The 27,669-nt window shown below is 44.9% G+C and overlaps 2 protein-coding genes across 3 annotated transcripts in view; one reads left to right on the plus strand and one right to left on the minus strand.

The window, feature by feature from the left end:
- Positions 1-99: 99 nt before the first annotated feature.
- Positions 100-2,401, minus strand: LOC120958816 (zinc finger protein 101-like). The gene is made up of 4 exons (XM_040381842.2): positions 2,190-2,401; positions 1,001-2,095; positions 771-922; positions 100-671 (listed from the first exon to the last, which is right to left on the minus strand). Exons 1-4 carry the CDS (start codon positions 2,325-2,327, stop codon positions 422-424), a joined length of 1,635 nt encoding a protein of 544 aa, XP_040237776.2. The 5' UTR covers positions 2,328-2,401; the 3' UTR covers positions 100-421.
- Positions 2,402-5,280: 2,879 nt separating this feature from the next.
- Positions 5,281-27,669, plus strand: part of LOC120957667 (IQ motif and SEC7 domain-containing protein 1) — a 177,790-nt gene continuing 155,401 nt past the window's right edge. For both annotated transcript variants that reach the window (XM_040379980.2, XM_040379981.2), the window contains exon 1: positions 5,281-7,099. In XM_040379980.2, coding sequence (XP_040235914.2) covers positions 6,708-7,099 — 392 coding nt within the window. In that variant the 5' untranslated portion in view covers positions 5,281-6,707. The remainder of the gene's footprint in view (positions 7,100-27,669) is intronic.

Consider the following 27,669-nt stretch of genomic DNA (forward strand, 5'->3'; position numbering starts at 1 on the left):
CTTGACCCATCACTAGTTGACCGAAACAACCAATTGATCGATTTTCTTATTTCAAAATGCGTTTTTTTATGTTGCGAGAAGAATTAGATTTTTAATTACTTCAGCTAAATGCCATTTATTTGTATGGGTTTCTTTTGTATGGCCACATTATGGTGCAACAGAATACATCACATTTTCTTCCTATTTAATAATTTTAAATAATATTTTGTATCGTTATCGTTATTCAGGTTCTATCGCTAATTATCAAACTCTAATTATTAGCTAATCCTAACGACAAATACGTGTTTGCTTTTTGGATCATATAGGAAAGGCGCAACATTCAGGGAAGGCTCAACATGTTGACATTGTTCAAATATTCCTCAAGTATATCCACTAATCATAGCGTAAAGAAACTGCTTGGTGTTTGTTAATCATTTCTCGTTCAATTAGTAAGCTCTTTTTGAAGCTTTTCCCTGCCTTCCGCTTTTACGTGATCCTGACTGACGTGCCCTTGCAGTAAACATTTGTACCGGAACACTTTGTCGCACAGCGTGCAGGCAAACACCGCTCCACTGTGTGCCAGCTCGTGCGCTTGCTTACCAAGCAACGTTTTGAGCCGTTTCGGGCACAGGCTACAACTGTACAACTTGTCGTTAGAATGTCCTTGTTTAATGTGCATTTGAAGGGTATGTCTGGGGAAAGGGAAATCATTAGTAATGTTATGTAATATTTAAATCGCGCAACGGCTTGACTGCAACATTGAACCCTGTTTTTGTGGGTGTGTCTCTTACCTGCGTTTAAACTTCTTTCCGCACGTTTCGCATTCAAAGGCCGACCTTTTCTCGTGCGCTGTTTGTTTGTGTGATTTGAGCGACGAAAGTGCATTGAACTTTTTCAAACAAATAGCACACTCGTACGCCTTGCCAATGCCGTGAACGGAAAGCTGCAGGAGAGAGAGCAAAAAAAATAAAGCTTACTAACGCACTTTCCTCGTAACAGCTCGTTTACAGGCGACACTTACCATATGGTACTTGTACATGTTGGCGTGCACAAACTCTCTCCCACACGTTTCGCACGTTTTCGCCGGCTTCTTCAAGTGCACCGCCTCGATGTGCCGGCATATGTTGCCCTTGCTTTTCATCTTCATCGGACAGTGGGGGCAGGAAAACTGTTTCTCCTGCGTGTGGGTTAACCGGTGGGCGGAGAGCTGCAGCACCATCTTGCCGCATTCGACGCACAGCTGCCGTTTCTTGCGGTGCTCGCGACTTTTCTGCAACTCGCTCACGTGGTACCGCCGGTAATGCCGCTTGAAGGTAATTTCGTCGACGAACTTAATCTCACAAGCCGAACATTCCAACGCAGTGTCGGTGGGGATGTTGAGCGGTGGTTTCCGTTCGATTTGAGATGCGCTAGAGAGGCTTGCAGATAGTTCCTGTTTCGCCGATCGTTCATCGTGCTGGTCGGAAGATGAAGTTTCGTCGCAATACACTCCCGCATCGTCCAGTGGTTCGTCTTCCACCACCGCGTGCTCAATGCCGTCCAAACTCTCCGCTCCTCCATCGTGGTGAACAATTACGTCGTCTATCATGCTGTCTAGCGATTCGATTATGAAATCGTTCGGATCGATGGTAAATTCGCCCGCTGCTGATGGTGGCTCTGTACATGTTGATGTTGTATTATGAGAGAGGCTTTGCACCGTGCGGGTCTCTTTCGCCTCTAACTCAGTGCATGGCTCCTGTAATACTACGATCCCCGGAGACTTTTTGAACCGAGATGAAAAATTGGAAGATACTCGATGGTCCTCCGTCGCATCCGGTGGCTTTGTACATGCCGTTGTTGTTGTATTATGAGGGAGTTCTTGGACCTCCTGGGTCTCTTGCACCTCTGGCTCTGTGTATGCTTCCTCTAATACTTCGATCTCCGGAGACTGTTTGACTTCGGTCGAAAAATCGACCAATATTCGATCCTCCCCCGCGGCGTCCAGAGCAGGCAGATCGAACAGATTCCTAAACACGGTATCGTTGTTTTTGCAGCAGACAAGAAACGCCACGCTGGTGGTCAGCTTGTTGCCACATTCCATGCAGAGCGCATACAATTCACAGTCGTTCGGAGGAATCTACGGAGGGAGATCAAAATAAAAAGGGCAGGCGATAAGCAACAATGCACTTCGGAACCAAAACAACCACGAAACGGTGTTAACAACAACTCACCCGAATACCGGTGAACCGTTCAATGTGCTTCAGGGAAAGGGAATCGTCGAGCAATTTTGAGGCGGGAATGAGAAACCTTATGTCCTCGCACAGGCATAGCCGACAAATTTCGTTTAGATTTGGTACGATGGCCTCCATTTTTTTGGAGAATTTTCGTAATGTTGCCTGTTGCTGGCTAGAGCTGCGCAGTGCGAGCTGCTTGTATGTAAACAATTCCGCTGCTGTCAAATGAATGTCACCTGCAGTCAGTGTGACCAGATTATGTCGGTTTTTGGTAGGAGCACCTACATTGTATTAATAGTTTTCGGTAGGAGGTTTAGATTTTTTCGGTAGTTTTCGGTAGGTTTTAAACTCAGTTAAAAAGAAATGTTGAGCGAAAGGGGGTTTGACTAATCTGCGGAATGAAAGCTTTATATTACCAGAAAATGCATCCTTCCCCAAATAACCAAATCGGCCTTAACCCACTGTAAAGCCACTTCAAACCCACGTGCATTAGTGGTGGTCGATTCAGTCGTTAACCCAAAGTGGGTAGAAAGGAGGTGTCGTCATACAGAACATTTGGCCATCAAGGCATTAGAAAAAAGCACAAAACCAGGATCGATGGTAGTTGTCAAATGCGACGAATGTTGCTGGTATACGGGTGTGATAAATGAATTGTTTTCGTTTAATAAACATTTGTTTAGCACTAAAAATTTATATTTTGCATAACACACTCCATAAATCGGCATTTTCCACGTTATATTGCGGCTGCTACCTGTAAACAAATATCGACGGCTGTTGTCAAACTGAATCTCAAAATGGCAACATGCCAAACGCTAAGAAAACACCTCCTCTATATTCCACCTTGCCGTTAACCCACCAAATTTTAAAACAATCGAAGCTGTCAGTTCTAATAAGATGTATTGACCTTGCCCACGCTTCGCCCACTTTTTCCAAACATGTTGATGAGAAAAAGATGGATCAAGTGCGGGCTAGGGTCAATATGCTGAACATGATTTTAACACATCGATTACTTTAACTCATTCACTTACATCACAGCATAACTTCGGCAATATTATTAATAAATAAACTGTGCACTGACTAGCGAAATGAAAGAGTCCATTTGCAAGTAAACAAACACACACATCCACAAATATGTTTCACAACAAATTAACTTAAACACACAAGTTTTATAGCTTCCTATGTACAATTACAGTAGAACGTCGATTATCCGGGCACCTCGGGACCGGACGGTTGCCGGTCAAACGATTTGCACGGATAATCGTCCAAAAACTGTCAAATTCTTATAAAAATTGTCAAATTCACTAGTTTTATGATTAATTCACATCGAAACCCAAATAACCAAATCGTCCTTAACCCACTGTAAAACCACTTCAAACCCACGTGGGTTTGTGGTGGTCGATTCAGTCGATAACCCACCAAATTTTAGAACAATCGGAGCTGCCAGTTCCAATCCGATGTATTTATCTTGCCCACCCTTAACCCACCTTTTCCAAAAATGCTTTGAGGAAAAGTTTGGTCAAGGGTTGGCTAAGGTCAATATGCTGAACAGGATTTTAACTCTTCGATTGATTACATTCATTCACTTACATCACTGCACTTCAACTTCAGCAATATTATTAGTCTATAAACTATGCACTGACCAGCGAAATGGAAGAGTTCGATCGCAAGTAAACAAACACACATATTCACATATTACACATGAATGTTTTACAACAAACCAACTTAAACACACACGTTTAATTGTTTCCTTTGAACAATTCAATAACATTTTAACACAGGTGAAACATGTTGAGCAAATAAATTGCCCGTGCATAAAAAACTAACTTCAACAACATTGAAGTGGCTGCTTCTGTGGCCGTGTAACTTAACCCACCAAACTGATAGTTTTTTAGCTTTGTTTGATGGAACTGGATTTTTAGTACAAGAAATTGGTGGCGTTTTCGGTATCTTGGTTATATGGGAATAATCGATTAATCGTTAGTAGAATATTATTTTAATGAATAACTATAGGTTTAACAACTGTTCATGAACAAAAATGAATTTCGAAAATACCACTAGACACTACAGAGTTTCACAAAAAAATTATTGCCTACTTGACTGTAGCTGCAAATTTTCGCCGTATGTTTGAACAGCTGTCACATTTATGCGCACGGTTAAGCCGCCCGACGGTTAATCCGCCCCCGGATAATCGACGTTCTACTGTAAATACATTTTGGAGTAATACATGTTGAGTAAATGAATTACTCGTGCATAAAAAAACTGACTTTAACAAACATTGAAGTGGCCGCTTCTGTAGATGTGTGGTTTAACCCACCAAACTGACAGTTTTTTGGCTTTGTTCGATGCAACTGGATTTTTAGTACAGGAAATTGGTGGCGCTATCTTTGTTATTTGGGAACCGCCAAACGAGTTCTAAACAACTCAAGCTCTCTACCGAAATGGAATATAGACTTCATTTAGCAGACGGTGAACAACTGATGCATTCTAAAAACAGCAAAAAAGCTGATGGTGGGATGCTTTCCTCGCTTTGAGAGTTTTCTCCTTTTCTCTGCCCAAGTGCCACAAATCCACTAAACGACCACTAAACGGGTTGTAAACGACTCAAGCTCTCAACCTAAAAGGAATATAGAAAGACTTCGTTTTGCAGACGGCAAACGACTCATGCATTCTAAAAATAGCAAAAATCTGCCCATCTGCTAGGCATATCAAAAATTGGTAGGAATACAGATAAATCGGTATTTCTGGTCACTCTGTTTGCACCAAAGCGATGTTCTAAAACGGATGTATCGATTGGTTTTTAATTTATTCATTTTTATTTTTGCTTTTTGCATCAAATTAATCTAAATAAAAAAGCCCTTTTTTAATGTTACAACATCGACAATAAATGTTTTTAAACGCAGTAAAACAGCGACCTAAATCAAACGGCACTAAAAACGATAACCGAGCAACCGGTCAGCATTCAAACTTGATCACAAACGTCAAACACGGCGGCTTCGCGTCAAACCGTTCGGCTCTTCGGCTCTTCGGCTTACCTGCTATCTCGCTCTACGCCGTTTGTCCGTGGGCGCACTGCTGGCCGTCGCCCGCAGAAAGCGTATACACACACTTCCAACTCGAACGGCGGAACCGACAGGACGTACGTGCGTGCGTGCGTGCTATACCCCCTTTTTCGCTTTTCGTTAGGAAACCTGGCAGCAAAACAAACAACAAACACAAAACGGGGTTTGCAAACAAAACAGTTCGAGTGCGGTGTACTGGCGAAACAAATCCAGCATGACGTGCGAATTGTGAGCGATTCAACACGATCATCAGTACGGGGTTTGCCGTTTTCTCGGTGCACTTTTTCCACTATTCCAAAGCGGCTTGAACGGAGGAAAAACCAGCGGTTTGGTGTTTGGCGCGCGCTCGCTGCAGTTTGCAGCGGCTGGCCCGGTACATATGTGTGTGTGCGTGTGTGTGTGTTAGTGTGGTGAAACAATAAAATGTACGCAATGCACCCTTTACGTATTTTGCTGTCGGCCAACGATGCAGCTAAAAATGCGATAATACAATTCAGTGTGCATGTGTGTGCCTTGTGTTTTTAAACAAGCCGCGCTGTTTTGGCTGCTACCGGGCAGGAGCACTTGTGTGTTTGTGTGCGCGTTGTGCAAAAAAGTGTGTCCATCAGCATACCGGGTTGCTGTGTTTTTGGCCCTACCTGTCTCGCAAGCCAAAATGTAAACCACTCGTTGGAAATTGTTTAAAAAGCCCCCACAATACTAACCGAAAAAAGGTAGCATTTAAGCGCTTCTGTACCACGCTGTGCGAGTGATTGTTTTATGCGAGAGCATTTCACCCCGGTTTAACACCCCGGAAGAACCAGCAGTCAGTGTGTGAGTGTGTGTGTCTGTGTCTTTGTTGCTTCTGTGTGGGGTGTGCAAAAAAGCAAGGCCCGCTCACCACGGAACCCTTTTTCGGTCGGAAGGGTCGCCGAGGGTTCTACCCCCCGTTTTTTGTACCGGCGGCAGGAAAATCCGGTTTTCGTGCAGCGAACGGATCGGCCTGTGTCAAAAGTGTGTGCGTACGTGCATTTCAGTGTGAGTGTTCCTGTGTGCGTGTGTGCAGTTACCGTCCCAGTTCGACGTTTGCATTTTTTTTTTGCAGATTGCTGGTGCATCCCGGTGCAAATTGCATAAGGAGCCCGCGCGCGCTCACACGCTCCGAAACCGAGTGCAACAGCTGGTGAGCACCGAATAATTTGCCTACCGGTGGCTTTGTGTGTGTGAGAGAGAGAGTGAGAGAGTGGTAGCAAAAAGATGCGCCAAGTAGTGCAGAGCCTGCTGCACACGTGATTTTTGCACGACCGCGAGGTGCGTGTGAAGTATTTGTGTGGCCAGTGTTGCGATCCTTTTTGTGCCTATTCCCGCGCGAATAGGTAAAAGTGTATCGGTGTCCGTGTCCGTGTGTGTGTGTTTGTGAAAAAATAATAATATTTAGCGAATAAGTTGAAAAAAAGCCAATCTTCTTCTCGCCACCATGTGCGACAGTGAGTGTGTGGCTGCTCCGGCCGTAGTGTCCCCGCTGGCAGCGCCGCCCACGAACGGGATGCCGACGGCCGTGTCGCCCAGCGCCGTCGACCCCTCCCACAACATTGGCAGTCTGGTCGAAGCGATCAACCCGGCAGTACAGCTGGCCAGCTCGCTGTCCGCGCACTCGATGCACGCGGCGCCGATGCAGCCGGAAGGGCAGCCCGGGCCGGCGATCGGGGCCGGCGAGTACGTGTCCGCCCAGGAGCTGGAAATGGAAAACCACTGGCTGCGGGAAAAGCTGAAGGAAGTGTCCGCCGACCGGGATCGGTTGCTGTGCGAGGTGGCGAACCTGCGGCTCGAGCTCGATATGGCCGAACTGAAGCGGCTACCGGAACACAGGTGAGTGTTGCAAGAAGAAAAATAAGTTCTTCTTCTTATTATTTCGCGCAACAAACGATGCTCGTGTAGGCCTATTCTGCCACTAGTGGGCTTGGCAATCAGTGACTGATTGATTACCAATAACACTGTTATTGTAGGATAGACGATTACTATAGGAAGAAACTTACTTCATTTTAAATACTAGTAGTGGGAGCTCAGATTCGGATCTACCTGATTTCGATTTGGTGTTCAGAATTCATCAATCGATTCCAATTCCAATTCTGGTATCGATTTCAATTTCAGGGCCGATTTCAATTCTGGAATCGATTTCGATTTCGGACCCAATTCCCCTTCTGGAATCGATTGCAATTCCGGAGTCGATTCCAATTTCGGAGCCGTATCCAATTCTGGAATCGATTTCAACTCTTGAATCCATTCCCATCCCGGAGCCGATCCGATTTCCCTTCTGGAATCGATTCCAATTCTGAAGCCGATTCCAATTCTGAAATCGATTCCAATGTCGGAGCCGATTCCGATTTCGGAGCCGATTCGAATTCTGCAATTGGTTCCAATTCTGGAATCGAATTCAACTCCTGAATCAATTTCAGTTCCGGAGCCGATCCGATTTCCCTCTGAAATCGATTCCGATTCCGAAGCCGATTCCAATTCCGAAGCCGATTTCAATTCTGAACTCGATTCTCCAAAATCGGAGCCGATTTCAATTCTGGAATTGGTTCCAATTCTGGAATGGATTTCAACTCTTGAATCGATTTCAATCCCAGAGCCGATTCCAATCCTGGAATCGATTCCGATTTCGGATCCGATTCAAATTGCAATCTCCTCAGAAATCGAATCGGCTACGGAATCGAAATCGACTCGTGAAACGCAAACAGCTCCGGAATCGTAATCAGAATTGACTCCTTAATTGGGAATCGATTCGATTCGGAATAAGAATCAGTTTTGGAATTGAATTTAGTCCTGGATTCTCCATGAGAATGGATCGTTTACTAGTAAATTTGGATTCTTTGCTGCTATCAATACAAGCGTAGCATCATAGAATCCAAAGGCCTATATTCATGGAGATGCCGAAACCGTCTTCGATTCTGGAACCGATTCTGATTCCGGAACCGATACTGATTCCGGAACCGATTCCGAAGCCGATTCGCGAGCCAATTCCAAAGTCTATGCATTTTTATTAAGATGCGTGGTAATCGATTTATTGCACTGTGTAAAGTGCACCATAAATCATCTCACTGCAGGCAATCGTTAACCAATGCATGACGTTTTTACAAATAAAAACATTTACGATGGGCATACAATGTAATATTATATTGCTCAAACTCCTCCCCGAAACGGGAAGCGAGTGCATCGTTTTCCAGCACAGCATTGATTTACATCCATCCCCAATAAAACCGCATTCTACGACGCTAGAATGAAGTCTTTTTATGTTGTTCTTCTTACCAATTGCCTTGCAGCGCCTTACAGCGCCAATGCATTTTACCATGCAAGAGTGAAGCAATCGTATGAAATGGATTTGTGACTATAAAAAATCCACATTTTTCTCTCGCTCCTCTTCTCCTCTTCGTCCCAGAAACATGCCACGCTGGATGTAACCGAGCAAATAATTGCTACCATTCCATAAAAAAAACCTCCAAATTAGATCGATTATCGTATTCGATTACTTTGACCTGAAAGCGAACGCGACCGGTGAAACCATGCCCGGTGACAACAATTCACGCTGGAAACGATTTATTGCACACGCGGAGCAGACAAGCGAGAACGCTTTGCACGGACATTCGATCGCACTTCAATCAGCTTCCTATCGGCTCCGTCTCCACTTGCTTTCGGACCACCGTTTGGTAGTTTCCGTCCATCACCGACACTGTGTGTCGTCGCAACAAATGTTTGTGTGGGCGTACCGAAGGCGTCAATAGAGTCAATTCATTCCAGTTGGGAACTCTGACACACCTCGTTCCGACCTGTGCACGGTTATTCATCCGAAAACGTGAGGGTTGCTTTTAGGCACAAGAGAAGAAACAGGAAGAGAGCAAGAGAGGGACTGTTGGAGGTTAGTTTTGACAGGGCAGTTATGAAGGGAAAAGAGTACACTTGTAACAACAATGTTGAAAGAGATGCTGGTTACATAGAATGTAATTCTTTGGGTCATCTGAATTTCGACAGAAAAATGGAATTGGAATTGGTTCTGGACAGTCTGGATCATCAGAATTGAACTCGGAACTTCTTGCATTTGGTTGGTTTATGCGTAAATTATATGCATGCTCTGACTTTTCCTCATCTTTTGAGGTATGATAGACATTCGATGGGGTATTCTAGACATTCGTTAAGGTATTAAAGGTAATGTCCTCGGTTTTAATGTCCTTGATATTAAGATGATGTCAGTGGAGTAGTAAAAAAGAAGAACCTGAATTTTGCAGAATAGATATCTCGTTCAAGATTAACATATATGAGAGGGGTTTGTTACTGTAATTTCCAGACATTCGCGCAAAATCTTAATTCAGGAATTCTTGAAGATGTTCCCGAAATTTAAAACCTTTTATTCAATTTTAAAAAATGTATGCATTGCTCAACATCTTGAAGAATTCCTGAATTCAGATTTTGCTTTAGTGACAGCAAGTTACGGTAACAAAACTGAAATATGTTAGTCCTGAACGAGCTATTTATACTGTAAAATTGATGACCTTCAGGTTCTTCTTTATATTACTCAAACAGTGTACATTACCTTTAATACCTCATCGAATGTCTGGAATACCTCATCGAATGTCTAGAATACCTCAAAAGATGAGGAGATGCCCTGAGACCAACGTCTATTTGACCTAGTTTAGGTGGCGATAAATAAAATCCTATTTCTGTACGGCCCCTAGCACTCATCCTCCCTCGCTCGATGTCCTTTAAAGAAAGGCAATCCTGTCAGTTGCGTCACAGGATTTTCCTGTGCGATGTTCGCACCTGCTTGGTTACCTTCGTTCTAAAACGGGAAGTCGATTGAACGTTCACTTCCTCGCACGTGTGTGTACATTACATCGCCATACCACATCTGTCACATGTCGGCTACGGAACTCCCCCTTCCTTACATCCGGCAGTTCCGCATAAAGCTCTCCTCTTTCACTGCACCCCAAATGCGCCCCAGAAATGACACGTTTCCCTGCATCCCACCGTCCATCGGTGTTCGACAGCGGAATGTCCAGCGGTTATTCCCGTTCAGTCCTCGTCCACCTTACGGAGCGGGCTGGTTTAGCGCAGGTCATTCTCTTCCGTTCTATCTTCCGTTTACCCCATTGACGAACCGTTTCCGGTACCGGTAGTCCACGGTGGTATCACATGGCAGCGCTTCAGTGTACTTCCCCGTTAGACGGGGCCGAGCCTCTTCTGTCACTGGTTCGTGGCCCGTATTTTTTTCTCTTCGTTTTAGTGTGTATAGCGGCCCACCGTGGTACTATCTTGCCCTAGATGATCTTCCTTGACGGCCCAGATCCGTCTGTCCGCAGCAGCGGTTGGTGTTGATCTAGCTAATGATTGCCTGTAGCCAGCGCGGGGTTTCGTACGTTTCTCGTACGTTTCGTACGTTTTTTTTACGATTCTACGGGTGGCTGGTCATCAATCGAGATTCTTCGGCTCTGTGTTTTGTTTCCGACTCGCACACACTGGCAGCCACTCTGTGGCGCATTTAGCACCGGTTCCGGTGCAGTTCCGGTGGCGAGCAGCACTAAACCCAACCGGTCCGCCCATCATCCCGCATTGCGGGCGCTCTCTGGCGCGACCTCATGACATACGCATGAGCTCCTCCTACCCCGTTGGCTGGTGGAGTTTATTTTTTTATATTTTTGTTTCCGCTCCATGCCACCGGTTGCCATTACCTCTGTGCTTGAAGTTGCCTCCTCCCCCTCCCCTCTTCCGACTGACACCCTCTTGCGAAGAGAACGTTTAATTACCAAGCGTGGTTGGTAACACTGTTTTGGGGCGGCAGTAAGCAGTGTCGTTTCTTTAAAGCTGGCGATAAGTAATTAACTGAGATTAATGACGAACTATTACCAGCCGTATAAGGGGTAGGAAATGGTTACTATTCTTTCTAGGAGTATTTTTTTCGCTGTTTGTAAAGGTAACTGGGTCATACTTTAGGTATAAAAATTAATAAAAATAAATTTCACCGCCGTATTGCCGCTTGGGGTGTGAAAACGTGTACTAGTAAATACAGCGCATCACTTGTCCAAACGACATCATCATCCCGGTGCCACCATCTGGGAGAGGAGCTAATTTTGAAGAAAACTCCCGCAACACTTGCCGCCGAAAGAAAAGAAAAACATATATTTAAGTGTGAAAAAACACAGCAAAACGAAACATAAAGAAATGCCTCTTGCGTGTGTGTGACTGTGACCGAGCATGGGTCGAGCATGGGCCGAGCATGGGTTTTCGATCAAGATAGGTCCACGATCGCTGGGGAGGGTGAACATAAATACATTGCAAAGAGGAGGGAGCGAGAGAGAGAGAGAGAGAAAGACAGCGTGCATGCCGGCGATAGAACCGGGCGTAAAAATAGAAGTCAAAGATTATCTTTGAGGAGGTCACGGTGATGAGATGAGAAGATCAACGGCTTCATCATGCGGCATGGAAGAACACATTAACGGCGCCCTCGGTTCATGGCCCCGCAGCAGAAGAAGGTGAGACTCCCATAGCAGCAGGACGGTGGGCAGGGCAGGGAAGTAGAAGAAAGCTTGCTGCTCGTTTTCTTTGACCCACACGAGCCTACCGACCGCAGTGGGTCGCAAGCTGCTATTTTAATTAACTATATCGCTTGCGACGACGGGTCGGCTGTGTTGTCTTGTTGTTGTCTTGTTAAGATCACACAACATCAGTTGGGTTCGCATGTTCTGAGTTTCTCTTGACGAGCACATTTGCGTACCAACGTTTGGAGGAAGTGTGCGTTTTGTGAGGTTTCTTTCGAGAAATTTCTCCAGGATATAGGAGTACACGGTGCACAATATCGGGAAGAATGGTTTATTTCCGCACCAAGGGTTTAGGGTTTCGGGCAGGAAAAAAAGGGTCACAAGAACGGTTGGACACCAGATGGTAGCATCGTTTCGTTTTGCGGTTACAATTTTGGACAAGGGTCTGTGTGACTTTTGTAAAAATATTTTAATAGTAGGCCTGTTTTAAGGCTGGGAATTATATTACTTCTTTTCCTAATTGTTTCACAGTCGTTGCCATTTTCGAGATGGCTTTTGTGTGGGTTTTGGGTTATTTGCTAAATTAAACAATTCTGTCCTTGTTTGAGGCTTGCCTTGAAGGAGTTAGATAACATACGAGATATGAATTTGGATTGAGTAGTAGTGTGGCTTATTTGATTTTTAAAAGGTTTTATTTGTTTACTTATACAACTGGAATCAATAGTGACGTGATCCAACATTCGGCTCTGATCAGTATTGAACTCACCATCTCTGGTGTTGCTGACTGAGAGTTTACGATGACGCTAAAGTGCTATCAGGATCAATGATGAGTTATAAAGTGTACAGTATGGTATGGTGTATGCTTGGAGATAGTTGGTCAGAGATCAGTAAGGAATAATTCATTTTATTTTAATATTGTGCTGTAAATGTAGTATTTTATTATTTTGTTATTATCTGGTTGCGTCATTCCAAGAGAGTATTAATTCTCTCAACTTTCCAAAATTATTGCTTCTAAAAATTTATTCATTATTTGTCATATTATTTGTCAAATGAATGCAGAAACGACTGAGTTTTTGATTTTTCGTTTAATATTAAAATTTATCAGTTCAACCTATTTATCAATGGAAAATCTTTCTTTATATTTATAGCCATTATCGGATTTTACTAAATAATGCTAAATTTGCAATAAGAATCACGAAAACCTTATTGATTTTAAACCTCATATGGCTCATAAAACTATTCACGCAACACCTATTGCCAGGCAACCGTCCCGCACGGGCCAGCAGCTCGATGTGGGGTGTTAAACAGGGTTAAAGATCCGCTTTAGAGCTGTGCATCGTCATTCAGGTGTAAGATGAGTGCGTTTGCCACCCGATACCCGTTCGGTAATGAGCCTTTACAAAAGTGGGCTATTTTTGTACAGCCTATCTTGTTTGATCGCCACAATAAAGTGGGCACGATTAATGATTACCCACCGCTGCCACCGCAACTATTGTTCGCTGTGAGACACCCCCGGAACCCAAAAAACGAAAGAGTGGAGCAGCCAGCGACGGGTAGAGGAAGGTTTGATTGATTGAAAAGGGAAATCGGTGGAAAGATTTCATGATTTCATTCATTTTGCCTTTTTCCACCCGATCGCGCACTGTACACGGTCTAGGATGAATTAATTATCACTCTTGTTGGCTTCGTTTATCAGTACTTTCACTGTACCCCGCTCAACATCATCGGTTGAGCCGCATCGGTCTGATTTGCGTACATATTTGGGGGGGTCTCGGGAAGGAGGTTTTGTTCAAAATTAGCGCACACGGTCTGCTGAACCAAGGGTTGGTGTGTGTTTTATGTACGGAGGAGGGTCGGTATTTTTATTTCCAATCTAATTAAATGCGTTGTTCGAATAATCTGGGTGAAGGCGATGCTAACAAGATAGCACGAGGAAGTCGAAATCTTAATTTAGAGCCAACACTGGATCAATCGTTGATTGGTTTGTAAGGCCTGGAAGGTTAACCCAATAAAAACTGTGAGTTACATGAAGCTAATGAAACCCCATGTCTAAGGAGAGGATACAATGAAAAACGGATGATGTAAAGTGTAAGTGGATCATCTATGCTGACGACGCACTGGTTGATTACATGCATCGTTAAATCGAGAAGTATTTTAGGGTGTGATTAATGTTTTTGTTTTAATAGTTGATATGTTTTTCCCACCCATTCAGAGACTGCTTATTTTGTATCGTCAGATTTACGCGTAGAAGCTCTTAAAATGTTTCTGAAAAGAGAATTAATGTTTGATGCAATCATGCCACTCAAAATCATTTAACTTTTTTGATGAAATTGAATATAAATCAATTTCAGTAATCACACTTATTCAATACATCATTGTAATCTAATTAATTAGATCCTCCACATGGCTAGACCTATAACCAATGGAAATTAAATCTTCTCATGCATTTGTATGTCTTGCGTTCTTGCCCAAAACATAGCGATCAAAGTAAGAAAAGTAATCTCTAACCCAGTGGTAAACGAGTTGAGTGAAATTGCCATTTATTTGTGATCCCTTTTTCGCGCCCCATCCATCATTGCTTGTCGATCCGAGTTGAGAAAACCTTCCATTTTTTCCCTCGAAGCGTCCTCCTCAGTCGTTGAAAAGTGCATTAACATGCCACCGTTCTGCCACCTCGTCGCTGGCGGGCGCCCCCGTCCTCACGATCGCTTTCCTAATCAATATCGACGGCGAAGATGCATGAGTTGTTTATTTTCACCATCACTTTGCTTTCGGATGTTTGAGTTGATAGTTTTCAAAGTTACTTACCCCCCAAACACCCGCGAAAAAAGGGACGCGCTCGATCGCACGATGAATGACTTCTTTGCCCCTAAGCAAAGTTAACCATTTTTCAAATCACATAGCAGCAAATGCAGCATGATGGGCAACATTTTGTTTCGTTCGCTTTGATTAAATCGAAATTTCTTTGCCGCTGGTGCAAAAGTGCTGAACCAGTGCTGTTTAGTTGGTTCCGCTGTTCGCAGCGATACTCACTTTGAAGCGAGACGCGAAAGCGAAAGTTGTCTGTAGCAAAACTGGGTGGTAATGGAAACCCTGGAGACGAGATCTTAATAGAAGACGAAGCAGTTCCTCAGTTCCAGAACTAATGGGCAAAACGAGCAAAATTCAATCATCACAGTGCATGATGAACGGACCATGCTCTAAGGGGGTGAATCAGTTTCAAAGAAGTGATTTTTCACCGTCAGAGGGGTTTAGCGTTCGGATGAGATTTTAGCGAAGGAGAAAATCAATTCCTTATTTCGCAGGAATTCATCAATTTCTGGCAAATCGAATTGTTTGATGAAATAGCTTCTGAGAAAACTGGCCTGTTTCACAGATTCTGAGACAGATTTCAGTTCCTTTGACGTTTGATCGTTGTTGATAGAATTGGAAGGAAATGTATTGTTGCTATTTTAATACCTTTTTTGTCCCAAGATTTATTGAAACATGTTACATCATGTGTCACGAAATCTTTGAGATATTTATTACATGTACCACTGCGAGCCAGTGATGCGCTTCTGCATGAGAACTCTTTAAAAGAAGCATCGCTTTTGAAGTGCTTCATTCACTTCACTCCGGCGCCATAACTCAGATCGTAAATCTAATGCGTCGATGCGCTCGAAGGAAGTGGCTGCAGTGATCTCAAAACCGGATCTGGCCCCGGGAATGCATTCCCTGTTCTTCCCTTTCGCTCGCCAACGACTGCTGCAGGTTGGAACAGGTTTGGTCGGAGGAAAACATTTGCCAGAAGAAGAAGCGGAGCGCAGAGTAACGAACCAAACAAATCGTTTAGCCAGCGCGTTGTTTACCCAGTTTTGGCTCTATTCCATCTCGGAAAAGAGTCGATTTTAGAACACCACTTAAACAATACTCAAACCCCGATGTCCGAAGTCGACGTTTGCTCAAGATTTCGTGTCAGATTGTTTGCTAAAGCGTTTCCCATTTATCTCCATCCTCGTGTGCCGTGTGTCTGGTAATTGCTTCTCGCCCAGACACGGAATGGAGCGGAAAAATGCACTCTGCATCATCCTCATCCCGGCCCGGGGAAGGAAACGTTGCAGACGCGCGATTGACTCCCCGAAAATAAACTGATCATTTTGGTTTATTCTGTAGAAAAAAGAGTTCACAACATGAAATGCATCCGCCGCCTGTGGCACAATTTGGTTTCAACTTCAAGTCGTTCCCAGATTTTTTTTGTGGAAATCTTGTACACCCCTGAGACACGCACCATGTACTCAGACAGAAACTCCCCAGTACCCGTCGTGTCATCTTCCAGATCGGGGCCAGACATTAGAACTGTGCGCATGTAATACGACTTGCCCTACATCCTAGCCTAAAACATTCGTGTCCGCTTGCTCCAAAACGTTCGCCCTGAGACGAAACAGCGTGGTGTCTATTTTTGGAGCTCGTGGAGTCCAACTCCACAAGAAGTTTGTGGAGCAACAGCAGCAGCAGACATTCATCCGATGGTATGCAATTTATGAAACGTCAAAACTAATGATCTGCAAACTCTCGAGAGTATGCGGTATAAGGGGAGTCCTCGATTGTCGTCACTACCATATTGGGGAGTGCTCTCGTACCTAAATGATCGCGGCGTTGCCTTGGGTGGTTTTGGCGTGTGCTTCAACGTTGGTGCGTCTACGCGGAGGTCTGGTGTCCTCTCCCGTGAAGCCGAGCGTTTGGATGTGAGACACAGCGGCAATAGATCAACATCGAGCAATGGGCGTCCGATCTTCGCCCTTGTGATGGGTGTTTGTTTTTGTTTTCTTCTCCTCAAGGGATGCCTCAGCGTTGTACCACGGTCATGACATCTCGCGGTACCGATCACATTGGGACCTCACGCTGTGTAGCACGGTCGGATGGCGGCTTTGGTTTGGTACTCGGTAGCTCAGGAACATAGATTCTCTCTCGCTGTTTCGCTGTTTTCCAAAGCAGCAAGATGTGAGGGAATGGAAAGTGTAACCTCGCGAAACATTGGTAGAGCAAACATGGAAACGTATCGGGAAGAATCACATCATGATGTGTTGTTAGGTAATGATGACTACAGCGGGCAAGCATTTCCGGGACTCTTCCATGGTTTTGTTTCGGCCGCAAGTTTTGGGTGTTCGAAGGTCGTAAACTAGTCAGCGTGTCAAGGTCGAGATATTGGCCGCGGTATGCTTCTCCCATGTATGTTTTTTTGAAGGTCAAAAGGAGTGCCGGCAACAAACTATAAACGTGTGTTTGCTATGACCGACATTCCAGGTGAATGTTTGGCAGCTGGTCAGCTCCGTTTTGTTTGTTTGCCGTGTTTCTGGGGTTAGGTTTGGGGAAGAAAATTATGTATGAAGTACAAGCGCCGCCGACTCTAAATCCAAACTGAGCAATATTGGCGATCGATGATATCATCCGTAACGTACTCTTGATAGGCAATGATTCACGAAGTAGGAATTAAGTCCAATCCAAACACAGCATTAATGTTCAATACGTATGTACGGTGGAAGAGGTAATAAACAATAATTGGCTTACGTTTGCTTTTTAAAACCCAATCCAATCTCGGGTGTGCCGTGTTCGGCGTATGATAAGAAACCGGTCCGGATTTGTTGTGAGTTGTGGAAGCGTAAAAGTGAACGTGACCATATGCAAATGCAGATAAAGTTTTACCTATTTTCGTACATTTTCCCAAACAATTCGCTCAACACACACACTCCCTCCTCTGGTAAGCGTCCGCATTGGTGAGGCGCGATTGTGCAAACCATTGCAAACCAACCTCCCCGCAATGCCATGCGGTTCGCTTCGCGTTTGCCAATATTTTAGCGCTTGGGTGCAACCTTGGCCGAGGCTCGGCCTGATGATCTAGTGGGGCTGAGATAGATCGCGGTATCGCGGTTTACGTTGTTTACCTTATTGGGATAATGGCATGCATGGATTATGATTTGTGTGATATGAACCGTCCTGCGAGTGTGTGTGTGGTTTGTGCAATAAATTCAGACTAAAGTTGGGCGAGCGTGGCGAAACAAAAATTATCTGCTGGTGCGGTTCACCTGTTCGCCTAGCAGTGTTACCGTACCGGAACGGAATGTGGCTTCGTGCGCCAATGGCGGTGCTCTATCTATAGTTGGTTTAATTTACGCAAATCCCTTATCCGCCTAGAGTAGTACAACTGGAGCTATAAAATTGTAGCATGTATCGAGCGCGGGCTGGCGAACATGGTGCGCGTATATGTTGTAAAAATGTTCCATTTTTGTGCAAGGCATTCAAGAGTATGGAGGATATCTGCTTATTCTAATTTTAACTGATCTGAAACTAGAAGCAGATGTGTTGAAATAACGAAATTCCTACTCTCGGAAATGTTCCGGAGGCTGTACACCTGACATGCACGACTGACAGGCTCGTGTGATTCTACAACCATAATTTTCTAGCACCCGTTTGTTTGCGAGCAGTGTGCTCACTTTGGGGCTTTGCCTGATGCCTACCGAATGAAATCGAATTATAGGGGAGCGCTGGGCCAAATTGGTAACCTGTATTGTTGGTTTGATTGGAGGATGGAGATTGGAATTATTCCAGACTTCCTGTGGTGCTCCAAACATGTTAAGTACAGTATAAACATATCTTCATGATAGATTTAAATAAAAATTATTATTATGTTTTTTTTTTCGTAAAACCTAATGATTTTTCGTTAGAATTTCAAAATATTTTAATCGTCACTTATTTTTTTTTTAATTATTCAAACATTCAACTGTATTTGAAATATTAAAGTAATATTTGTTTAGACACTAAATTAAAATTAATACTTTACATGGTTGTATTCTCATGAAAACATTAAAAATAATATTTATTAATATTTATTTATTCAATTACTACAGCACGTAAACAGCTATATGTTTTAAATAGTTATTAAAAAAATAAAATTTAATTGACACCTATCAGAGCTAAATGTACCTATATGAAACCTATATGAAAAGGCAGCCTTAAAACCTTAAAAAAAACCTTAAAATGTCATTCAATAGTTCATCTGTAATCATGTTTGAAATTGTCCACGTGAACCCTATCAAATTGTATTAGATGTGAACAGCTTCCTGTAACTGTTGGTTGTCGTTTTGTTGGTATGGAGTATGGTAATTTTCCACCATAAATTTGTTGTTGAAAATAATACCACAATAACAAAACCACAGTAACAAAATATTGGTATTATTTATTTTGTTCGATGAAATTCAGGGACTAATCATCAACATGTCCACTTTGCTCCATCTTCCCTGAATTACCAAGAAAGCGTGCTTCGGTTAGAAATGGTGTTCCGTCACCTGCCGTCAAGCAAACGTCAGTCACGTCCGTCAGATCACACTGAGCCCGGATAGGGCACCCGAATCTGCAGCTCGAAGCTAAGCGCTGTGAAATGCATCCATCCGCAGGTCTCGAGTAGCGATGTTACCTAGAAGCAAGCTGCCTTGGACTACACGGTAGCAGCGTGAGAGACTATCGGCTAAGCGCTCCAACTGACTCAAGCTGTCAGCAGAATGCGTTGCAATATAATTTATATTCCGCTGATTAGTTTTGTGTCACTGGAACTAAGCCGAACGTGCCGGGTGTGTGTGTGGCGCCTATGTGTTGAGCAGACTGTACGCGCCGTTGTGATTGGAAAATTGGATGCAGATGGTTTGTGACACAAAGCCACGTACCCCGATGTAGATGCTCCACATTGCAGTGATGCAGTGGGAAACATTGAGGATGCAAAATTTTCCACAACCTTCATCCATTCGGTTGCGTGTAGCGTTGCTCCATTTGGATTAGCAGTAATTTTATCTAAACGTACATTAAATCTACGCGTAATGTGTCACACACAACAAGCGGTGCTACCGTGCATGTCCGCACCAGAGTCCGCTGCCACACACGTCGGGGGAGATTAATGAATCTGTGACCGCTGGCTGTGAAATACGGTGCCCATCGTCACTGACGGAAGGGATCAACTTCAACGGAGACAGACACAAACACGGTGACCGGGCGGGTAAACGTAACGAAGCAGTTGACCTTGTCGGCACCCCAACAAAACGGTGTGCAATGATTAATGGCGCGGCTTGACGCGGGGCTCGGTTCACTTGCCGGCCTATTAAATGAGTTTAATCGGTTCGTGTGAGTGTGCAGGATGGGTACAGCCCGCCGACGACGGCGAGGCCATTGCTTGCTAATCGATGTCATTTTGCGAGGCGTCTATTGCTAGCAACAACTTCGAACAAAAAAAAAAACCAAAGGCCCAATCAAAACACATTCGCCACTCTTGAAGAAGCCGCCAAGTTGGCGCGTGATTAAATTGTCGATACAAGTGGATTATCGCGCGATATATGGCGCTCCGAAGTGGGGTCCGCCACGGTTGCTCACCGTATCTTTTGGAGACGTAAGAGACGAAGGTGTGTGCCTTGTATGGCATGTGTCAGTTTTGTTAAACATTGTTTGTTCCAGAGCTGACACGAGAGAGGTCGTGAGAGGTATACGGCTGGTGACAGGCGAGAGGTATACACATAGAATGGTGGCCTGGCGCTCCAGACGCGATGCCACCCTGCAGTGTCCGTCCACTACCGTCAAGTTTTCGAACGCGTAAATCGCATCGCACAGTTTGGCGTCTCCCCATGTGTGTCGCGATCGATTAGCGTGTGGTTGGTGATGTGTGTAATACCGAGGTTCTACGTCTGTGTGAGCGATGCACGCGAGGATATATTGCTCATTTGCATTCACTTTTGGCGCTCCTCTTCTGCGGCCACCTTGACACTGAACCACCAACCCGAGCGGATGGTGAGAGTTTGAAAAATAGATATGTGGATTTATAATCAATTTCGATTTCATCTCCCGACGTCTGTGGTGGGTGAACACGTGGGAGTGAAGAGGCTTCAATAACGCACAAAGATATTGGGGCTGAAGGGTTTATTTCCTTCTTCGTAAGGCGCTTACCGCAAACGGAGCGTTTGGTATTTGCGTAGGATTTGCTCATACTTTGGGCTGCCAATGGTTCGCGCACGAACGGTATCCGTGGGTCTCGCTTGGAATACTCGCTTCGAAAAGATCCAATCGACGACTCATCTATGCAAGGGAGATTAGTTAATATGCTCTGATTTTTTGATGTGATTTTTATTGCTCCGTTAGCGTTTTTAGTTTAAATCTTGTTATGTATATACGTTGTGAGGGATATTTATTGTTCTTATCTCTTTTCCATTTCCAGGTATGTTTCTGATTCTGGAGTTGTGAAATTCTTGCAAACACGAAATTCCTGTGAGTACCTGCTTCCAGCAAATGCCATCGTAAAGCTTGTAGCGCTGGTAGTATCACGGCGGAAAGAATTTAATTAAAGACAACATTCCGTCGAAATTCTGTATCCTCTTTTTTGGGGGAAGATCTTACCTTCAGGGCCTTATTAAATCGCACCATACGCGTAATGCTGTGTAGGTTTCAGTTCTAGATTCTACACTGTTTCAATTTTACGCCTAGAAATCATTCCTAGAAAATAAACAATGCCCCTTGCAGAACAGGGAAGGGATAACGTAAAGAAAATATTTTTACAATGAAATGAAATCCCTTTGCAGGGAAACGCTGTGATCGGTAGTCAGGCTGCAAAGTCAAAAGCAGGATTTTCAGCACTTCAGCAAAGCTGTTAGTTGCTATCAGTGGGAGTACAGGCGTAGCCACATTAAGAGAAGCTTTTAGTGTGGCGCGGGCCGAGTGTACCTTAGAGTGCAGAAAACTGGAGATGTGTTTGACGTATGGGGCAGGAAGACGACGATAATACCATGCCCGCGAGTGACATCCAGCCTGTCCTGTCACTTTCCTTCGGTCCACGCGATAACGGAGGCTTTACGTTCCAGAACTTGTACCATGCCTGCACGATTGAAAGACCTTCGTGAGGAGGCCCAGGACGGAAGGGAGGAGAACAAACGTGTATGTTTTACTATTTCGAGATGAATCGTACTGTGGCGATATTTGCATGCTCGGCGAGGCGAGAAATGTTGGCCAGTGACTGGGGCGTACTGGTGCAATCTACTAGAAAAGCGTTTGTGTTTCATTCATTTGGGGAAGCGTGCAAAAAGAATTGCACCATTAGCAGCACACACGACGACGTGCCTCTGGAGGTGTGTGGTGTATAGAGAATGTTCCAGGTGTAGGAATGGGGGAAGACCCCTAAGATGTCCCGTACGTTGACAGCGCCTACGGCGGGGATTGTACGTGAGGAGATCTCGTGTTTTTTTGCAGAATGAACGAAACGGTACACTAAAGAGTACTGACAACTACGACGACGACGACGACGACTTCCCTTACCCTCCGGCTAGAAGGGCTGGCAGACATTCTCCGGAGGGGGTATGTTGGGCACGCTGAACTATCCGCTTCGTCGTGCTTGCCTTGAAGTGCACACGTACACACATGGCCGGAGGAGCAGGAGAAAGACGCCACACAAAACAACGTTTGTTGCCGTTCACATTCTGCCGCACGGAGCGCTGAATCGGAGGTTGGATTCATAATGACAGAATGCTGGTTCTAGAACACGGGTGGTGTCCGTGGGTATAAACATTTTCCAACGGTATTCCTGCCGAAGGTGGCATGATGTTGGTACGCGTGCAATGTGTACGGTGAATGGATTGTCAAGCCTTTCAAGCACGGATAAAACACATCGTCGTGTGACGAATTCAGGAATCGTCGTCCATTATCCCCGAGAACATCAAACTATCGCCCGGATGTATGAGAGGGAGGAGCGGGATGTTCAAACTTTCACCTTTTCACCCAGTTGACTTAAAGGGTACACGTTCGATTTAAGCCTCTTTGTTTGGGCACGCTGAGGGCATTGAGTGTCTCGAGGTTTTGGATGTGTTAAAAAGCACTCTAAAAACTCCCCAGCATCCAGACATGTCTAGCACCGACACACACACACAAACTTCCTGGACCTACGGCAACTCGTCCCGGAGCACTTTCCGTGAGGAACGGAAGAACATTCCCCTGCCGCCTTGCTGACAAAGTGGAAAAGTTTCCCATTGTTGTTGTGCCGGACGGTGCTAACCAGACATTTGTCACCCGGCTATGACTGATAGCAGGGATTAAGGTATTGTTTTGGTCACGTTCTCCTGATTCGGTGTCGGCTTTGGCTTCGATTTCCTTCCCAGCAGTCCAATGACCCTTAGAACGTCGTCTTTCTAATCTGTCGTGCGTTTCTTTTCTCTTTTTTGTCCGCTTATCGCGTACACACTGTGCTGTGTCCCTGCATCTGTCGGAGGAAAAGCGATTCTTCGCCATGTCTTCTATGGCGTAAGCTTCACATGCTTGACATGGAAATGTATCATCCGCGCCCGGTCTGTCTCGCATCAAGACGCGCGCCAGTATGGTAGACCAGACGACGAATGCCTGTCGTGTGCCGTCGTCTCTGACGCACATGTAGAACAAACAGAACCTGGAGTGGTAGACGCGCGCCCCTATCTAGTGGCCCCAACACATGCACAATACGAATCATTTTTATGTCAAATGTGTGGAGTAACCTCCTATCCTATCTCCCGTTCATACTTGTGCATGTTTCTGGTGGGTTTTTTTTTGCTTTCCCCCTACCGGACAGAAGGCAAACTCGTTAGCGATGGTCATTAAATTTGTCATCCACATGCACGACCATAAAGTAATGATACACGATATGATGCCGCCAACCACTGGTCGGAACCGGAGGGATGGTTGGGAAATTTTCTGACTGGAAAAATGAAACCTAAGCTTGAAGTTAAAATAAAAAAGGCAAACGAACCGGGAAGAAAAACCAAACCTCAAATTGTTATTTTTATATCTACACACGTTGCAACCGAAAATGCCCCACGTCGTTAGGGCGGGCGGCGGTGGGGTTTAGTCTTGGGGAACACGGTCATCCACAACGTCAGCCACATTCGCATCTTGCTGCGAACATAAAAATATCTCTATCGCTCTGTCCCTAACGGCCGGGCCCATCAATTGTGGGCTCGCGATCGAATTTCAATTCGCCTTTCGCCGACCAAGGACCGGAGGACCGGAGTGAGATATACCCCCGAACTGCGGGATACCGACAACAGTTTGGAAAAGTGCTTCCGAGTGGACAGAAGAAAACAAAAAATGGGAAAAACTGAAACCCTGTTTTTTGTGTATTCCTAGTGTGTGTTTGAGACTAGTGATGTGCTCTTTGGAGCGACGATCCGACTCCAATTATTGATAGTCCTATTCTGACTCCAGCAAAATTGGAACCATAAGTTCCGCGCGGAATCGGAGTCGTCTGTAGTCGTTCAAAGTCGGAGCAGGAGTCGGAGTTGTCCCGAGTCAGAGTCGTTCAAAGTATTAAAAGTCGCAGCCGAAGAATGGGATCAGAGTCGGATAATGTTGAGCTGGCATTTAAGTGCGTTTTTCGTCTTTTGCTTTGCGAGAGCACCCCGTGTACAGGCCTTTAGTTCAAAGAATAGCGACGACAGCGATGCATTGTGGGAGCGTACTTGCATCGGCCGTCTCCGGCCTCGAAACTGTCCGATTCCGACTGGTGCCTGTCGACTCCAATTCCGGATGACTTCGACTCCAGACGACTCAGATGACTCCGACTCCGGATGACCTGAACTACAGATGACGCTGGCTCCAACTCTGGACAACTCCGGACGACTCTGGCCGATTACGGATGGTTCCGGATAATTCTGGTCGGATCTTCCGGAGTTAATCCCGAAATTTTCTGAAGATTTGCTTCGATTCCAGATTTTTGCCTATGGATTTACCCATCACTAGTGGAGACAATATGCGGTCACCCATTTATATCGTAACTTAATCCCCCCTGTCGCTTCATCGCTTCCTTCACCCCACACGCCATCCAGCATCGCCTGTAGCATATTTATATCCGACGAGAGATTCGAACCGTGGCGCGCTCCCACGCTTAATTGCCCTCGGACCGAACATTATTGCTCAAGGGGCGGAGAAAGGCGGTTGGTATTGCTGGGTGGTTCGTGATACCGCCACCGTTTGTTGCATTTTTATGATTATTTTTATGCTGCCGGCCCAGACCCAGTAAAACCACCGATGGCTGACCACTGGGAGTTATGATTCGGCTTTTCTTCCGCACTTCCACCCTATTGCTGTGCCAGGAAAGGTGATATTTCCTATTCTACCGAACGAGCGAAATCCGAGTGGAAGCTAATGAGCTCACTGGCCGGATTGACCTATTTTGCTGCCCTTTATGTGCTGCCGCATATGTGTTTGTGGTCTTATTGGATAGTGAAAAAAACGCAAATGGAAAACCAATCCGGATTGCTATTGGTAAAAATGCATTGCATTTTTTTGAAGCGCGTGTTGCAAATATCCTTTTCTCCCCTTTTTTGAACAGCTTTTCCAACCGCATCACCGTATGGATACCGTTTTATAATTGCCTTTTGAATTACGCAAAGCGCGAGAGGGAGGTTTGGTGTTAGATGTGTGTTTTTTATTGAAACCACCAACCCAGGCATCCATCGGAGCCGGTCGATTTAACATTTTTCCACACGATTTGCCACTGATCAATTACTAACGATATGCAAACGTTGGAAAGGGTTGGATCAGGAGAGCAGTCGGGCAGCCGGGGCGTTAGGATCCTTTTCTTTTCCACGCCGTACCGAGACCAGGGTGAAAATTGATACACACGCCGCATCGTGTGTGCGTGGGTGAAGTATGCACTTGGAGCGTGTTTTATCACCATCACAGTTCGTTATGAAAACTTCATTCTGAGGGCGTTGTGCACTGCTTGCCATCGCCTAGTGGTGCAACGATCTCTCGAGTGCGATTAAGTGTAGTTGGCGGGGGTGTCTTACGTTGGTCTTGCTTGGAACGTCCTATTTTTTCCCCTCTCCGAGTTAGGCTAGAAGAGACGAGTTCCGTCTAGAGTAGAACTGAACTATCAACACCGTGGTGCAGTCTAAGGGAGCGTGGAGATATTCTAAAAGCGTTCATCCAAGTTCTTGACTGAGGCTGAACGACGGGAGAATATCCTGTTATTCTTTATGCTTGTTTAAAAAAAAAATAGTAAAGAAAGCATCAAAGAAGCACCGAGCCGTGCTGACAAGCAGCAGCATCACAGGACCCCGCAGGGATAAATGGGCGCTGCAGTGTCTTGTGCCTCTTTTCTTAGCGGCAGATACAAACGAGTGGCTCGGCAAAACGTGCCGCTGCATTTGCTGGAGCGGGTTATGTATGCGTGCGTTTGTTTTTTTTATCATTTCTTTTGAACGTGGCTTCCCTGGTGGTACTTGTCTGCGCCTAGATACACTTTGCTACCGGCATGCAGTTTAAAGTACGGAAGGTAGCCGAGAAGCTTTTGTAATTATTTTTTGCTCGCAATACTTCGCTTACCTTACCGAGGAGATCGCAGGACAATAGGAGGCTCGTCAGATTGTGTTTTTTGCTGTGTCTGTAGGACTTTTGTACTTTCCTGGATGAGGAAGTTGTAAGAACCTTCGTTTAGGATTCAGCAAAACAATCGACTCAGAAAAACTAAAGAAATATCCGCCAGAGGAAGCAGAGTGGAATGCTGTTGTAAGATCTATGATAAAGGTAACCAAGGCACTGTTGGAGTTATTATTTATGGGTACTGCCAGTCGTCTACCTTCTCCTACCAAAAAGGCTTATTTGAGTTCAAGAAAATAAATTCTACGCTGAAAGAAAGCTTGGTAATTAAGAAGCAAACAATACCGGCCATGTTATTGTGAATATGCATTTGTTGTCTTGCTCCAAGATGTCTCGTTTTTTCCACTTCTAAAAGCTTGTTAATTAACAACGCGCCAACTATCGGGCAAGTTATTGCCCTCTGCACAAAAAGTTCACTACACCGTTCCAAACATCTTCGAGCGGGGCGCAAAACTTTTACATCTTCTACGCAAGCTTTGCTGCTTGGACTGTGACACTCTTTTCGATGGTTGATTTCATTTCCCACAATCTACCACTGGCGGTCCCCGAGAGGAGTAAAGTGTGAAACATTTACATTTGGTGCGCATAATTAGTAGTTGAAAATGCTAAACAAATGGTGTTTTAACAGCAGCCCGGGTCGTGTGTTTATTCAAATGAGAAGCGCTATGCGACGGAATAGGGCAAATTGTGTTCACTGCCGCGCCCCGTAACGGTGGAAGGTGTCACAATAAGCAGATGAGTTGATGAAGGTTTTGGCGAAAACGAGGATAGAAGTGATGGGGTAAAGAGCGTGTTGAATATTCGCCAACGGTTTAATGGCTGGAATCGAGCATCATCAATGTGGATTAAATTAAACCTGCTACAATGTATGTAGCGTCGCGTCGTTTCCATTTCGCGACGATTGTAACGCTTCCCACGGAGGAAGAGGTTCGCGGAGCCGCCAGCCTGTGCATGGCATTGACAGTTTGCGATCCGTTTTGTGGCAATCGTAAATGGAGCTCTTGGGTGCACTCATCTGGACTGTCTATCATCCTTGCACTCAGTTCAGTAGAGCAGTTTGTTTCCCTTGCTTTTCCTGTGAGCGTGACGGGATGATGAGATCTTCTCACTCAGTCTGCTATAAAGTGGAACATGTGGTAATGATTTTTAAGCTGCGGCAAGCCACACGAGGTCAAAGGATTTGAGCTGATGACATGGAAAACGATTACGAGTGAGTGTTTGTAATGGTGGCTTTGTTATGCTCGTGTCTTGAAGAGAAGTGGATCTAAATATAGGAAAAACACGTTTTTTTTTACATACCTTTTTTGGTATTTCGTTTTTCGGTGTGTATACTAGAATGCAATGTGCAATCATATTCTTTTCTGGAAGAAGCTACGATAGCCTGTACCTTGGTGATGCTTATAGAGTGGGAAATTGTCAAAAGTTATTTATATTTTTGCTTGCAATTGCCATGAATTATTGTTGACGTTGCACCGTTGCAAAGTCCGGAATCTGACGAAT

This window comes from Anopheles coluzzii, chromosome 3 (genome assembly GCF_943734685.1).
Source record: "Anopheles coluzzii chromosome 3, AcolN3, whole genome shotgun sequence".
Taxonomy (NCBI): domain Eukaryota; kingdom Metazoa; phylum Arthropoda; class Insecta; order Diptera; family Culicidae; genus Anopheles; species Anopheles coluzzii.